We start from the raw sequence: 17306 nt of genomic DNA, 5'->3' as shown, positions 1-17306 counted from the left end.
ATTCAAATACCACAGGATATACCTTGTTTGCCAAATTGTCAGAAAAACCTGATTGTTGTTCACTAATTACCCTTTTATGTTACACCTTGATAAATGTAATATAAATGCATAAAAGATTGACAAACTGTCGGAAATTAGGACGACGTGCTGGTATTTGCACATGCACACGGTGTCACCATGTGACAGACCCAGACATATCCTAGGATTACGTAATTGTTCACCCCCTGATACTTAGCCTGCTTTTCTTCTACAAAGTGATCAATATAGTGACCTATACCTGTCCCAGTACCTAACATAGATCAGGTATTTAGTACAGGTAAAAGACAGGTAGGCATTAATTATGTAGGATGATCTATCGACTCCCGACATGCTGGGATATCCAGTGATCACGTGAGGCACAACTCCTTCTCATTAAAGTCCAAAGAAGAAAAAAAGTTCCCAAAAAAATTCCTTACTAATGAGTAAACAAAGTTTCAGTTTCTTAAAAAGCCTTGGGATATCAGAGTCAATGTCAATGATTTGGAGATTTGGTTTATTCAAACATGTCAAAGAATATGACATTGGGAAGATATATTTTTGGGGAGAGAAATGCAAAGAATGCCTGTATGATATGCAATAATGAACAACTTTATAAAAACATATCAAACAAAATTAGTTTACATTGCCATGCTGTGTGTGATCATTAATTATCCTCATTCACCTTTTTTTAATGAAATGAACAAACAACTGCATATGAAAATGGGGGCATTTACGTCATTTGTTTCTTTAACATCGTTTTGCTTCGCGTCAACTTATTGGGATTACCTAAGAGGATTAAATCATTATTTAGATTAGAGGCACATCTGTTAATTCGGTTGTTTACACATTGATTTCCTGTCCTGATTACAAAAACAATTTTTTTTAATTTTGTCAATGGATTCAGCTAATGCAGAAGTTAGAAACTACAAGAAACCAAGCTCTTTGAAGCATTACAAAGTTTCAGTTTTTCACTCCCTGTTCTAAATGATTTTAGGACAGCTGTGTCTTCACTGAACACTGAACAAATTTCTGAAATATCCTACACTATTCTAAGTACATGTATTTAAAACCCACAAAAAACCTCTGTTTCTTCATATGATAAAGAAAAAATTAAAAATCTTCAAATATTCATAAATCACTTCCTACTTCAAATCTTTTTACCATATCCATTATTTTAATGGGACATACTCAATACTCTCTAAAATTTTTGGCCTTTCTATTAGCCTGAATCTGATGGAAATGGTAAAAAAAAACTTCACCAGAAATATATTGTAATTAACAAAACATATGTGTCCTGATTTACTAAGTTACTGCAGTTTGTTCACGACCTCACTAAGGTCGATCTTGTGATTTTCAAGTCAGCAGAGCATAATAATATTTAATTGGCCCATGATAAATGGTGCTGATATTACTAAGGATGATGCAACTCAAATGGTTTCTAGGCCTATTAAGTATCTTATCTAATCCCTCCACTTTGTACTTCTCATTGAAATGTCAATTTACGCATTTCAGCAGCAGTATATTACAACGACCCAGAAGGTTCATAAATTAATGTCCAAGATGTCCTGAGAATCTTAAGGACATACGCAACGTACCTTACCTACTGATAATTTTTCAAGATATTTTTAATTTAAGATTATAGTGCCATCAGATGTTTGTAGACAAAAAAGCAGCATGCATTACCAGGGGTTTTGAAAAGATATCAATTGATGAAAATTCTTGTACAATTCAAAGAAAAATATACAAAAATTACTAAACATATGTTCTAGATGTTTTGTTTATCCAAACTTGTTTTAGAAGAAGTGTACAACCGCATATATAGACATTTAAATGTAGCACTAAGTTCCTTTAAGTATCGGAACTCTTCAACTCCAGAGAAAAAGACAATAAAGTTCAAACTACGTTGCGTATGTCCTTAAGTCAAAATTTTGATTTGAATATCTTAATTTTTTCCCACATATTTTTTGTTTTTAAATTGGAGGTTGGTATAATATTCAAATACAAACACATGTCCAAAATTTTGCTTGATTATCCAAATTATTTCATGTTATACTACTTTAAAATCTTTAGGCCTTACTTAAGTTTGTTCTCATTTTATGGTAATGAAGCCAGGTCTACTTCTTGTTTTATATTGAGGAGGAATATTAAATATCTTATCCTGTCTGGTTGCTTGTCTTTCATCTCATTTCCTTTACATGCTGTTAACTTTATTTGTTACATTTGCTGGTGCATTTTTGAGGCAACTCAATTTTCTTGTTTTGATAATAATAAACAAACTGTACCACATCAAAGCTCATGTTAATGAGATGAAATAAAAATCCATACTTCAAATTTGATGGCACTACCTGCTTGGCATATATGATCAGTTTACTCTAAAATAGTGGAAATATTTATTTTTGGGTCTAGCATCAAAACAGCATGTTCCATTTTTCTTTCTAGATTTATACACAAGTCCTTGACCATTTTCTATGTGTGAGAATAATTTTACCTACCACAGATTTGCATGAAACAAACCAACACATTATTTCCCCTTTTTTTTGTTTTGGTTTTTTACTTCCAAATGTGTTCTTGTTTTTATTGTTACACAGTTTAATGGAACAATAATATTTTACCTGAAGCCTAAAACATTGTGTTTTTTTGCTTAGAAATGGTGTTTATACCAGGTGGTGAAATGATACAAGAAGTTAAATAAACCGTTAGGAGGTTAAATAGATAATATAAATGCAGATGTCTGCCTTTTTACTTTATTACTATTTCATTATGTTTTTTCTCTGTTTTTCCTTGAATTTCTTCATTTAAAACCTGCTTGGAAAATGTCATCTCTATCAAATTAATGCAATATGCATTTAATGTACATATGATTCCTACGACAAATAATGTACAAATAATTTTAGAATGAATTGCAAAAGTGTAAGTATTGATATATATTTTAATCTCTGTACAGAAACTAATTTTAACGCACAACTATTCCAGTTTATTGCGAACTCCTGTCATCTACCTTTGAGATGTGGATTTAACTGTACAGATGAGGACCATGATCGGATTGATAATTACATGATTATATGCTCTAAGCCAGACTTCTGTTACATGAACGGCTTCAAGTAATGACAGTCTGACCCTAATCTCACCTTGCACCCTTCACACGCCAGCACTCCATAATGGATCCCCGAAGACCTGTCCCCGCATACTAAGCATTTCAGGTTCCAGTTATTATTTGTGGCCCCATTGGATTTTGGTAGACCTACAAAATACAGTTTTAGAGTTGTGTATTCATGGTTATGTCATTAAAAGAAATCCCCTCATCAATATTCAGATCATATATGTGGGTCTGAAGTCTGGAAAGATGTTCCATATTGTGATGGACATTTCAATATGGAGGAGACTTAAGTCTGGATTAAGCTGTTCTACAGCCAATTTGTTGTTGTCAACAATGAAGAATCTGAATAAAGATTTCTCCTGCATCTTAAGATATATTTAATTAAATAACGACATTGAATTTTTGGTTAACAATCTGAGCTCCTTTGCAGTGTATAAAATGAACACCTAATGATCAAATGATCAAACCACTTTTCCTTTATTATGTATTTTAACCTCAATATTTCGAAACATTGAATATCTGTCCCATCAGGTTTGAGATAATGAAGTTTGACTGTAAATTATTTCAAGTAATCATATGCATATATATATATATATATATATATATATATATATATATATATATATATATATATATATATATATATATAACAGATATAATACATAAGAAAAGTTCATCTATATGTTACAAACAAATTATTTTCATTCTTAGTAAAGGCCTAAATGTTTTATTTGTTTTGAACAAAATCAGAATATTTTTTTTTACCTTGAACTGCATGGTATTTTGCTTTATGATTGCACATTTTAATTTTCTTAAATTTTGACGTTCAATCTATATCACCTCCACTTGACTTAAAAAGTAACTTAGTACTAAAAATTATGCAATAAAATCGGTGACTTTTTTAGTCCCTATCCTTCGTGACAACTTCAGGATGTTCACAATTTCAGAAACTAGGAAAACATAAAGTGACAGTTTTTGACATGGGTTTTTCTCTTTCAAAAAAACCTGACCCCTTTAAAGAGATAAACAAGTCAGGTTAATTGCTTAAATAAAACCATGTTTGTTATTTTCAAGTATAAAATTTTAATTCAGGGTTCAACTCAACATCAAAGAATTTTACCTTTATTTGATAAAACACTGGGAATTTACATCAATATTTTAAACACAAACTGCAAACAATGACTTGCAAAAATTGAGTGCATGTCTTTGAAATGAATCACAAAGTTGCACACAAAACTTTAAAAGTCAGTCTTTTGACAACAAATTTTAATTAAATATTGTATAATTTATCATTAAACTATGAAAGGTTCTTTGTATAAACTTCAGAAAATGCTGCTATAGCATTCAACTTCACTGACAAGTGACGAAGTCCAATGAAAGAAACCCCATTTTTTATTCAAAGGGAAGTTTTTTTGACTTTGGTTAAAAAATTCATCAAAGTTATAATGTTTCTTAAGTCCTTAATGATTGCACAAAAAAGTCACCTCCTCAAGGACAAAGATCTTATGGTCGATACACTCAGTGCTCCTTTTAATTCATATCTGTACATTTACGATTTTTTTTTTTTTTTTTGGTGCATGCATGTACAAAATCAATATTTGAACTTTTGACTGTCACCAGTGTAGATAACTGGCTACTTCATTAATGAGGATCAATCTACATAAATGTGGTGAACATTTTTAGTCGCCTTGGATTAAAAAATTTGTACTTATCAACCCTCGATACCGTCATGAGACAAGCTCTTTGGCTACTTTACACAGACGTAGAAAAATATATTTCAGAAATACTTTTAAGCATTCACATAGGTGTTGTCAAAATGAAATTCTATTTAATTATAAAAATAAATCATGGAAATGGACCAAAATAAACTGTTTCTTCGAATAATTAAAATTATAAATGTAATAAAACTAACATACATAATCTACGACTGGTAGGATCTTCCCCGTAATATGCTTTTTTTTCTTTTTGGCAATACCACACACAGAGTTCAAACGGAAGATAAAATAAAAGAAACTGCAGAAGGAATGAAAGATTTTTTTCTTTAATCTATGAAGTTTTTTTTTCCCCCCCAACAGAATTAGTGAATGAGTTATAATGCCAGTACCTTGTACCTTGTATGGCTCTGTACCACACAGTATACACTGGGCTGGAACATAGTAGATCAGTGTCTGGTCGTAATAATTCCATTTTATGAAAACACTAATTATTCCCGATTTAAATGAGTGCTTTGCACTCTCTGTTCACAAAAAGGTATTAAGCACTTTAAAGTACACACGAGGTTTGTAGCAGACATTATGTAAACAAGCCATTTTTTCCTAAAGATCCCTTCTATTTTAGGCCACAAAAAATAATTAAAAATCTGGGATGGAGAGAAAAAAAGCCGATTTCATTGATCAAGTTTCCTCATCATTTTGTTATAAATAAAAATTTCTTTCTCAGTGAATCACTGCCAGAAATAATCTGTCAATCTGGCGTATTTTAGCCGTATTTTGTCCTAAAGATAGAGATATTGGAGTTCATGGCATCATTAACTGCCTGCCTGTCCTTAGACGCCCAGTGACCTGTAAGTGACTGTAGTAAAAGCTCCACAGAGACGAACTCTGGGTGAAAAACCACAAAGCGGTCACAGAGAGTATACTTGTATATAGGCATAGATCAGATTTATCCCAATTCTCCTTTGTCCAATCAGACAAGATTCAATGAGGCGAAAATTTGTCCAATTTGTGATGGGGTCAACAAACCATGCAGGTACATTATTTAAGGTTGTATGACAGATCCATCAAATTCCAAATACATAGACAGTAGAAGCAGATTGATGTAAACAAATAAGCAAAGAAATCTTCAATGCTTATAGTAATGAAATTTCTGTCAAAGTGTTTTTTTTATGATAAAACATATTATGATAAAACATATTATCCAACATCTTGTAAGAAAATATTTACTTAATACAAATTCCAATGTATTTTTTTTAAAAAAAAAAAAACAAAACATTTGAACAAAAAAAAAAAAAACAACAAAAAAATACAAAAAAAAAAAAGAAGATAAAATCTGTCTGATCTTTATTAAACCTAAGGATTAATTTACGTCATCATGAAGGGCATAGAAAAGTCTTAGGATAAAAATAACATATAAACATATCGCTGCATATGTATGGCCCATCCTTTAATAGTGTTGCCCAAAATGGTCACAGGTAAAAATAGAATTTTGTAAATCAGTCTCTTTCCATTCTATTTTCTAGGACTGATATCTGGTCCATTCTTTAATAATGTTGCCAAAAATGGTCATAGATAAAAATAGAAATCTTGTAAGCCTCCATTCTGTTCTCTGGGACACTGATGATGTAGTGTGTAAATGGTTACACCCTAGGTATCCAAAATACAAACCAGTTTTTCCTCTTTATTAATTATGGTATTAAAGGTAACTGGGTGGAGAATGCTGCATAATAAAGGAGGGGTGAAAATTGCACCAAGTACTCAATATCAATTGCATTCATTAGCAACAGTTCTACTCACCACTATATTCTTCATAATTTTTTCTTTCCCAGAAAGTACAAGCAAGTGGCCAAGGCCATTAAAAATAAAATCAAAATGATAGATGACCTTGCATTGTAAGTTAAAACTAAAATCAAAATGATATATAACCTTTCATGGTTAGTTTTTGCTATATGTGACCAAGCCCCCTTCTCATATTATAATTATCCCAGTCAGATTTCGATCTATAGATCAGCCCATCAATGATGCACTTTAGAAAGCATCCCCAAAAAATTTTACACCTCAGACATGACACCTTAAGTCTAATGGCCCTGCCATCAATAACTGTCTAGACTAAAACTGCTAAATTACCCAGTATCCGCTAGAAAGTATCATTAATAAACTTATTCAGAAATGGTGATAAACTGTCCCTCGACATAAATTGTTCCTAAACAAGAATAGATATGGGTTACCCCATATCCAAGATATTCGACTTTTAATTTATTCGAATTTTCATTGTGTTCAGATGATTTCTAATAAAAAAACAAGTATTTACTGACAAAACGTCAGAGATACTCAAGCTGTAGAAAGTCAACTATAAAAGTGCCTTATACATAAATATCCTAAAATGACAAAATATTTAGGCTACTGAGTTTCAACATCTTTTGTTGAATAAAATATGCATATAGTAGGAAACAAACTGCATGTACTTAGGGGCCTATATAACGTTACATGCATGTAGTGACTTTATATTAAAGTTGCACATGCATAAAAATAGTTTTAATTTCACATAGAACATAAACTAAATATAATTAATCGTATAATTTTAAAAATGTATTTAACGCCTCACTCATTTTCAGGAATATTTAATCCAAATAGCATGTTACAGGCCTATAGCAACGTTTTCAAAGTGAAAGAGGGGGGGGGGACTCCCAAAAAATCCCGCGTACTATGGGCCTGTGCTACATGTGTACCATCTAACTTTCCAATGATAGAATCTTCTGTTAAAAAAAAATCAAAACAAGTCCAAGCCGTTATGGATTATCAAAGATAGCCTATTTTCATAAATAGCAAAACTTTAGATCTATCAAGTACTATCACTCAAAGTATAGGCAGATGTTAAAGATGGTCCAACCTGTCACCTTTTAGAGTAATCAATGAACTCGTCCAGTGATGCATTGACCACCGCTGTTAAACGCAAAGGAAAGCGCGAGATCGGTTGCGGCTATGGAGCATAACTGAATATTCCTCCACCATATACTGATTTTGAATATACAGACGTTTTGAAGATAAACTTCATTTTATTTTTGTTTCTAGAAATGTTTTTATTTACAAAAATAGTACATTTTCGTGTTAGATCGATGACCATAACTCAGCCCCTCTAGCCCAGTCTACGGCTTCACCTTGAGTAGACCTGCACTTGTTATGAAACTGGTGTATAGTTCTTAACTTCTTTATGTCCGTAGCAAGTACTGATACCCAGTCTACTGATCTAAGCGTCACTAGGGAACGGTGCACACACCTGTTCTTGCAAGACCAAATAGCCTAGGTCTACACACGTGCGAAGATCTGTCCGAGCTCGGAAAATCACGTTGCTTTGCCGAGAAGTGTTTAACCATAATAACCATTCCGTTATTTAAAAAAAGAGAGAAAAAACACACAGTTAATGATTAACATTCTAACTCAAAAGAAAATATACGGCAATTAACGAACAATAATCATGAGAGTAATATAATTGGTGAAAAGATTTATCATTATCAATCGAAGTGTGACCTATATATTTTCATGAAAAAGACTGAGGAGGCAGCGAGCGTAGGAATATGAAAACTTTTTATTTGCTTTTCTAGGGAAAAAGTGATTTTCTTAAAATCTTTTAATGTTAATTTTGTTTTCTTTAACGTATTAAATATACATGATTATTCTTAATATTTGTTGTAATGTTTTATCTACTGATCATGAATGGAACTATTTTCTTCGGAGCAATTGTGTGAAGAGTACCTGACTTTAGTAATATATCTTGAATAGATAATATGCACTGATCGAATATATTAAAAATAAAGCTTAAGTTAATGGATATTATTATTTTTTTAAGCCTCTGCACAGAGTACAACTTCAAAATGTGTTAGATCACCCCCCCCTTTAATCCCCCCTCCACAGGTCAAAAAAGCCTCAAGATGTTGTGGTTTAGATTATTCAACATATCAATCAGATATTGATGAGAATATTTCAAACTTTTTATAATTTCAAGGATATTTAATTCTTTTCTTTTAAATAAAGTCTTTTTTGAAAAACTTTAAATTTCATTACTTTTAATGCACCCTCCAAAAAATATACTGCTTTCTGAATGTTTCAATCTGAACATCTGTGATTTATGAAAAGCTAAGAAAAAAAAATAGATGAGTTTGATTCTTGCCAAAATTTAAATATTTATTTTTTACAATTACAATCAATTAACGAGTATGTGTGTTAAAGACCACTTAATTCAAGTTTTCAAAAAGGAGGTGCTTTTCTTTCTTGAGACTTCTTACATCAGATCCTGAAATTGGATATTACTGGGTTTAAACAAACTAGGAGATTAATTAAGAAAAAAAAATGTGCCTTACCTCTTTGTAAAAAATTCCTTCCAAGAATCAACCATTGTATATAAAATGGATTTAACCATTGCTGAAAATTTGGCCACATCATTGGATTTTCCATGTTATAATAGTTCTTACAGACCCAAAATTTGAATAAAAATTGAAGAAAATAACAAACTACTCCCTAGTTTAAGAATGGATTCAAAAGCAACATGTGCACCATCCCAATTGTTCACTTAATCAGTTTATCAGTGGGCCATATATACAAATAATACAATTTCACTTTTCAATTTCTGTAAATCCTCAAGCATGTGAAACGTCAAAAAAATATATATGAAACGCGCTCTGCAATTAAAGTGCACACTTGATGTACAATAGGTACTATTAAAGTACATAAGCTATGTCATAAAATCTTATTTACAAGTCTAATCTCTACTTAGTGATGTTTTTGAGGGGAAATTTCTGCTTTACCAACGTTGACCTTATTAACTTCCTCAAGGTCATGTTTTCTAAATGAAAAAATGAAGACCGATTAAAAACGCCTTAATATTTGCACTGTAACAAACATAAGGATCAAATGTTATTTTTAATCAATTAAATTTTTTTCCCAACTTCCCTTTACTTTTAAGTGACAGCATAATGTAATGTTAATCAATAGATGCATTATGAAAAGTGTCGAAGATGAAGATCGCCCAGAAACACAGAATGCATTGTCTGAATATTAATATTCTAAGTGTGAAATCATGGAAATAGATCTTCTTCATCTGATTGCTAGGTTAATTTCTAGATGTAACCTAGACAATATGCATCATTTCAGTCCAATGACTTTTCCTACACCACTGCTCTATACATGACACAAGGATGGAATTAAGTGGCATTAGAGGGATATCAATGATCGGGTGTGGCATCAGATGTTACGCAGGTCTTAATTTAGGTGCTTCTACTATGTAAACTGTCTACCTATAATTATTACTTCGCCATCTAGAGCTTGGGTGGGGAAATGTGCACTTTGTCTATCTCTGATAATCTGTTTAGTCAAATTTTTTTTGTATCATTGAATTATTGTCTTGCGTACCTATTCACATGGTGTACGTTACAATGATTGAGCAATCATTGGTTTTGTAGACTTCTATTAAATCTAAATGCTGAAATTCCCTCTCAATTTGTACTTTTTGAACAAAACATTGTTGGCCACACAAGTAGTATTACTTTTAGGTCACATCATTTTCAAATCGGCACAGAGACTTTTTTCAAAAATTTTGTTTCGAATGAATTATTCAATCTCTGAAAAAAAAATGCCAGCAGGCATGGAAGAGAATTTGTTCTCTGCATGAGGTACCAGTTTTGTGGACTGGTACCATTGCATTCTAATTTTTATAGAGTGCAACAAATACATGCATCACAATAAAAAAGCACCTATTTTTTTGGCGTTTCCGTGATGAACCGGAAAAAATGGAATGCCAATCTGTACTTATAGCTGTACTTTTCCAGTAACTTGATTGATGTGTTCTTTAAGAGATTTCATTTTTCTGCTGCATTACAATATTGCATTACCTGTTGTTCAATGTATTTTGATTACAGAATTTCTTCCCTTCATTTAAATTGTACTTTGCTTTTTTTTTATTGATTCGTATTAAAATAAATTTTTCCATTACGCAAGTTTCTTTTGATGATGGTTGTTTTGAAAAAGTTATGATATTTTTAGGGCGGATGTCAACCTGATGCAATAAATGTCAAGGATTATGACTTTTACGAAAATAAAAATACGATCACTTATTCCTGGTACTTATTAGGAATAGCTGCAAGCAACATGTAGAGGCATCTGAACTGTAGCTAAAAAAATCATAAAAATGAGTCATTGCTAAATCATATGATTGTTTAACTATACAAGACCATGCAATTACTAATCAATCTATCAATATATATTACATGTTCATAATTCAAAGGAGAAACACAAATACATTTTTGCATTCTCTTCTGAAATTAATTAAATTAGAAGTAATACGTTTAAAAAAAATTTGAAAATTTGAAATTAACTTGAAATTTAATTTATCAGTGGAAACATTATTTAGTGTTTTAAAGCCACATTTAATCCAAAGACCTTATATTATGTGTAACAAACAATTAACTTAAAACCAAATAGGTTTTACTGTTATAGAAATATGAAAAATGCCTCCCCCCCCATCTCTAAGGATATGACAATGTACAAATGATGTTCAAGTGAAGTTGAACTTTCACAAAAAGCAAATTAGGACCATATTCATGTTCCAAATCAGCAGTAAACAGATACAGATTGAAAGATTCATTTTTGATGTTCCTTGTTCAGAAGAAATGATAAGCGAGATAAAGGAAAGACAAAAAAGACTATTGTGTCGGGACATTTCCTTCTAATTTGACGCGACGTCAGAGCTACGTGCATTTTACCACCAATTCAGCAACTGTTTTCAATGGTTACAGGAATTTAGATTCCCGACCAAAGTGATTCATTTCTCTGTGTACATAAAATATCTGCAACCTTCAGTTTTTTAGTAACCAAATAATCCACTTTTATGGAAAATCTTTGGTTTTCAACAAATATTCTGACCTTATTTGCTTGGTGACAATCAATATATATAGCCCACTGTAGACAGTGAATGTACTCTAGACAGAGTCTCATATAGAATACGTAATCTCCTTGGTTAAATTATGTCTTCCAACCCACATATATTGAATACACTCTACAAAAACATTACCTTGATTATCAACTCTTAATTGTATCCCTTTTACCCTTGAGGGCCCCAATGTTCACCCTTAGGAGCCTCAGGTGTAGGTGGGATGATGCAGACATTTTATCACTAAAGAGTGATTTGGGTTTCACTTTAAGTTCATAGACAATTTTTTCCATGTCTTATGAAAGCTGGCTATCAATTATGGAAAAAGAAAGGATGACTTCAAACTTTGTGATAACACATATTAACAATAGAATGCAACAGTGGCGTCTGCCCAATAGATTAGATCAAACATAGCAAAAGAAGAAATGATTCATCCATCTCAGGTTCATATACAGAAAAACTCCAAATAACAGCAACAAACTATTCCACACTTACCAGAAGTTGAGGAAGGACTGTTGACCTGCATGGCTCTCTCTGGTTCTCTGTTAACTGGTGGCCCCCGGTCTGGTTTCCTTTCTCCAGGGGGCAAACTCTCTCCTGTGGTAGACACCATTCCTTCCATCTCTGATATTGTGGGGGGTTTCTGGTCCCTTGTGTCTGTCTGGATATACAGTGGCTGGTCCAAGGCCTGTGAAGGTGACACTATAGTCCCCCTTTCTTGATCCGATGAAGGTGTCCTTGACCTGTGATTGGAGTTTGGGGTGTAAGTCGAGCTTGGTATGCGATCTGAATGAGTCTCTGGTAAAAATCTACTTTCGGCATTTAATCGGTTGTTCTTTTTAGGTGCAATTGCACCAGAATATGAAGTGGTGGAAGGTGAATGGTTTTGGTTGTGAATGGAAGATTTGACGGTCATGGCCTCATTGAAGGTTGGAGATCTGATGGAAGCTTCAGGTGATTGAATACGACTAGATTTGTGGGAGGACAGGACGGAAGCCCCACCCCTCTCCTCCAATGACTGTCTGTTTGACTGTGAGTCTGCTCTTTGAGATTCTTGGTTTTGAACAATTTTCAGCATCTTTAATCCATCACTGCTCCAATGCATCTGTCCTATAAAAATAAGAATTGCGCAAAATCACTCTATGACTCAAAACAAACGTTTCAGCTGAATTTAGCCTCCTACACATTCCCGCCACAATGAGAAGAAAACCTGATTATCTACTTTCTGATGTCCTTTGAAATACAATATAACATTAAACAAGTTGGCCTAGTTTTTAAAGATTATATTCCATTAGTAAACAGTTTAAATCTAACCTCCCACATATTTTGCTATGAATTCTTCAAAACAAGTAGTGAAACAAGTGATTCATGATAGCTTTTGAATATATAAACACATGTTCTTGAGTTGCCAGAACATGTAAAGTACAATAGGGTCACCTAGATTTGAATTGGGCCATCTTTCCTTTCAAACTGGGACAGAAACATATTAAATATAGGTACAACAAATAAAGCAAATGAGGCCAGAAAGATAAGATTTCAACTGAATGATCATACCTCAGTGAAAGGCCCAGTTTCTATTTTGAAATTGTTATTTCCGAGAAATTTTGTCATTCTTCTCCCGTTTTTGCTCGATTACATAAATAGACATGCCAGAAGAGAATTTACAAACAGAAACATGTCAGAGAAATATTTGTAAAGTATAAATTAGTTAAATAGTATACCATAACATAAAATGTCATAAATAGCTAATCTGGCTCTCCATTGACAAGCCATCCAAAACACTTGAAAGTAAAATATGTTCAAAATTAGGCTTTGAATCCAGTGCCTGACTTCTTTAATTTTATGACATAAAAAAATCAAGTAAACTGTTTGTCATTCCCTGCTAAATTCATCATCATGTAGGAAATTATCAGACTTGAGAAATCTATTCAACCATCTCCAACAAAGAAAGATAGATATACTCTCATGGATTTAGAGATCATATCAATTATGAAAGCAGGCTATAAATAAATTATATTCAGACGAAAATTATAATAAGTGCAGAAGATGCATGTAAAATGAATAGTTTAATGGAGGTTCCTCTTGTTGTATTTAAAAAATTAATAATTTGAAGTGATCAATGATAAAAAAAAAACTAAGTATTGCAAAAATACCAATTCATTACATGCATGCATACAAGAAATAACATTCTGCAAGGACCAAAAATGAGAATCTGTAATTAATTTATTGATCATCCTTAACTTTAATGCTAATACCTTGATAGGGACCCTGGGGATCACCCTCCAGTGAAGATCTTCGATCCACCTCGCGTTCGAGTACAGCCCCCTCAGATTCGCTGCTGCTGGAGTTTTGCCTCTGCTTTCTGGCTATCTGTTGCAAGACCTCGTTTAACTTGATGGGATCAATCCCGTTCATGGTTGACAATGCTTCCTTCTGTTGCTGGTAGTTGAATAGCGGGCCGGGCAGAAAAAGTACTTTGTCTTTGTTGCTGGACGTGTTTATCATGACATTTTCTGAAGGAAGAAAATTTAAACAATTCTTGAAATTTCCCTAAAATGACACAATGCAATGTGGGTGTAATGTAATAACAACTGCTGACAGGGCTCAGGGTTTCCTTAATTATTTAGTGCAGGATGATTCTAGCTTCAGTAATGAAGAATATCTTTTTAAAACATTTGAAGCTCTGAAATACAAATGAACAGGGGAGGTTTGGAACATTCTTTAGAACGAACATGCTAAACCCTGTTGTTGCAAAGGCAGGAGTCTGAAACTCTTGAAGGCAAAGTTATCTCGTACAGATTACATACACTTTATGATCAGAAACAAGTCAATACAACATGTGTTTGTACTGTCGTTTAATCAAGGAGATTCAAAGTACACATCCCAGGGTAACCTGCACTTTCCCTCTCAGTGGTCAATATCTTGCCATTCAATATACATACTGCCTACTTTTTTCTAAAATTTACATTTAACCTGAGCTAGATGATTGATATTTGAGTACAAGTACTTTCTTTTTAATATTATAAGTAACTAAGGTATGTAATCTTCCATACATATATTTTCTGAAAATAGTTGTTGTCAATCATTAAAACAAAATCTCAAAGTCACCCGACATGCCTTGACATAAAAATACCAACCCATATTCTGCCTTTAAATGCCTGGTCTAAGGACTATATATTTCTATTTAAATGTGGGTCATGACTAGTACATTCAAATAAATCATTTTTTCATGGAAGCTTATCTACCCAAGCTAACACATAGGACATTCCCGGGTCATTAAGTAGATTTAGACACTGTAAAAACTTCATGGCGATGTGACATGTGTTTTATTGGCGGAAGCCTATTTAAGTTGTTGACTTGTTGTCATTCCGTGGGAAAACTTGCTGAAAACACTCCATGTTACTGTTGATGAATACATACTTTTCAAAATTTGTTCCAGCGTTTCCTCATTTTAGTCATTTACAAATAATAAATTACTAGTACTTCATATTTTATGTCATATACACCCATGTGACCTGTGGAATTACGCAATACACATAAATGGTCTCTTAATTGAACTAAGGATATAATTTAAGATCTATCTCCTAATTTACTTATTATTCATCAACATATTTAATATCTCTCGAGCATTGTTGAAATCATTTCCTTATGAAAAGTTTTTTGATGTTTGAAGTGGAAAAACATATTATTTTTCAAAAAATAGCCCATTAACATTACTAAAGAGGTATCTTTTTGTGTATTTTTAGACTCTGGCCAAGCAAGAAAGTATAAAACTGGTAAACAATTCCTCAGACATATCTGCAACACCCCAACGTCAATTCTCTGACATAAAGATCAAACGAGACTTGCTACTGACGTACACACACATCAGAGAAAATCCTCATGGATCAAAAAAAAACTTCGACCCAGCAGTTTCAGAAAATAGTTCTGAATCAACATTATATTTTTTTTTCTATGTCAGACATGTCCTTATTTCTCATGCTGTCTTGATTTACAAGTATCAACTACAGGCGAATTTGTGTTTTATGTCTGCATCATTTATAGCACCTACAGTATGCACATTTCCCCATGCATATAGACATTTTATCTGATGAGTAATTCATTAAGATCACACCCATACTTAAAACCAGTGCACTTCACAGATAAAAAGTTTAAGTGCTCTCCACTAAGAATGATATAGAATTGATAATTTATTTAAGGAGAAACAGGGAATTCAATAATATAAGCAGGAGTCACGAGTGAATATTCTGAAGTTCACTTCATGCAGATCTTTTGACATCCTGTATTCTTTAAAACAAATACTTAATAAGTATGTTATATAACCTGAAATCACTACATACTTAGACTAGACTGTCTGCTCTCATATACCACCTATTGATTAAACGTTAACTTTTCCTTTTAAAATAAGATTTATGATGGACGACATATGGGTCTGACAGAACAAAAAAAAAATTTCTCTGAACTGGGACATTTTAGATCTGTATATGAATCATCCAAAATCATTCTTGATCAATTACTTACCAATTTTTAAGTTTAAGGTAATGAAGGCCAAAAACCCCTGGGTTTGACAGGTAAACTATTTTTCTGCATTCTAACATCTTTGAATGAGTCAAATGTATGAGGTATGAATTGACTTACTGTCCATGCAAAATGAAAATCTGTTCTTCATCACTGCAAAAAAATCTTCTGTTTTAACTAAAACGCAGTAACCTGGATAAATATTTCTTACGCACTTTCCTTTTCAAAAAGTACTGTCACCTAGAGCTCACGGAAAGTCTTTCTCACAATCTGATGTCCTAAATCATCCGCTCATTATTGGGTCAAAGTGACACCTGTATTATAAATATAGAAACGCTGGGATTGTTCTCCGTTATCCATTCAGGAAGTTTCTAAAATTGGACATGACCCATTACCTATTCCCTGACTTTATGGTACCACCAATCAAACATATGAGCTTATACACAAGTTCACAAAGTAGAATTTAACCCCCCAAAAAAATCACCTTTTTATGATTATTTTGCAATCAGTTTTCTGGGTTAATAAAGGGAACAGATTTAGGCAATAATTAACATCCAAAAGGTCACAAAAGTGTTCAATTGATTTTACCCATGAATTCTGTTTCTCTGTTTGCCTCCACCCACATCAAATTTTCTCCGACATTAAATAAAAGCTTCATTGATTCTCCTGTTACAATAATATTGATATTAAATGTGACAAAGAACAAATTTGTCTCTCAATATCTACTCCTCTTACAGTTATCCTTTAAACAATATTCATTTGGACAAATATAAAATCTTTAAATAGATGCAATGGGGGAGGACAATAACTCTCCAATCTGCGAAAGTAATAAATGTCCTCGTATTTGACAATAAAACATAAATAACAAGTACCACGACTCGGAAAATAGCCGAATTCATCACTATAAACATTAACAGAATATTTTATTCATGCGACATTTTCCACAATGATGAGAATTAGGTTATCAATGTCATGATTTTTCTCCTCACACCCAGAAGGACTTCCACAAAAAGGACCAATTGCAACTGAAAATCAA

At 32.7% G+C, this 17306-nt stretch overlaps 1 protein-coding gene across 4 annotated transcripts in view; it reads right to left on the bottom strand.

Annotated features, from left to right (window-relative positions):
* LOC133184275 (uncharacterized) overlaps positions 1-17306 on the bottom strand; it is a 29993-nt gene that overhangs the window by 9178 nt on the left and 3509 nt on the right. For all 4 annotated transcript variants that reach the window (XM_061319253.1, XM_061319255.1, XM_061319256.1 and 1 more), the window contains exons 2-4: positions 14008-14265; positions 12248-12862; positions 3147-3259 (exon numbers count right to left, since the gene is read on the bottom strand). In XM_061319253.1, coding sequence (XP_061175237.1) covers positions 3147-3259; positions 12248-12862; positions 14008-14265 — 986 coding nt within the window. The remainder of the gene's footprint in view (positions 1-3146; positions 3260-12247; positions 12863-14007; positions 14266-17306) is intronic.

This window comes from Saccostrea echinata, unplaced genomic scaffold, assembly GCF_033153115.1.
Source record: "Saccostrea echinata isolate AGI-Se365-2 ecotype Australia unplaced genomic scaffold, CSIRO_AGI_Sech_v1 ptg000010l, whole genome shotgun sequence".
NCBI classification, from domain to species: Eukaryota; Metazoa; Mollusca; class Bivalvia; order Ostreida; family Ostreidae; genus Saccostrea; species Saccostrea echinata.
The sequence above is the reverse complement of the archived record's forward strand: the minus strand, read 5'-3'. Positions and strand labels throughout refer to the sequence as shown.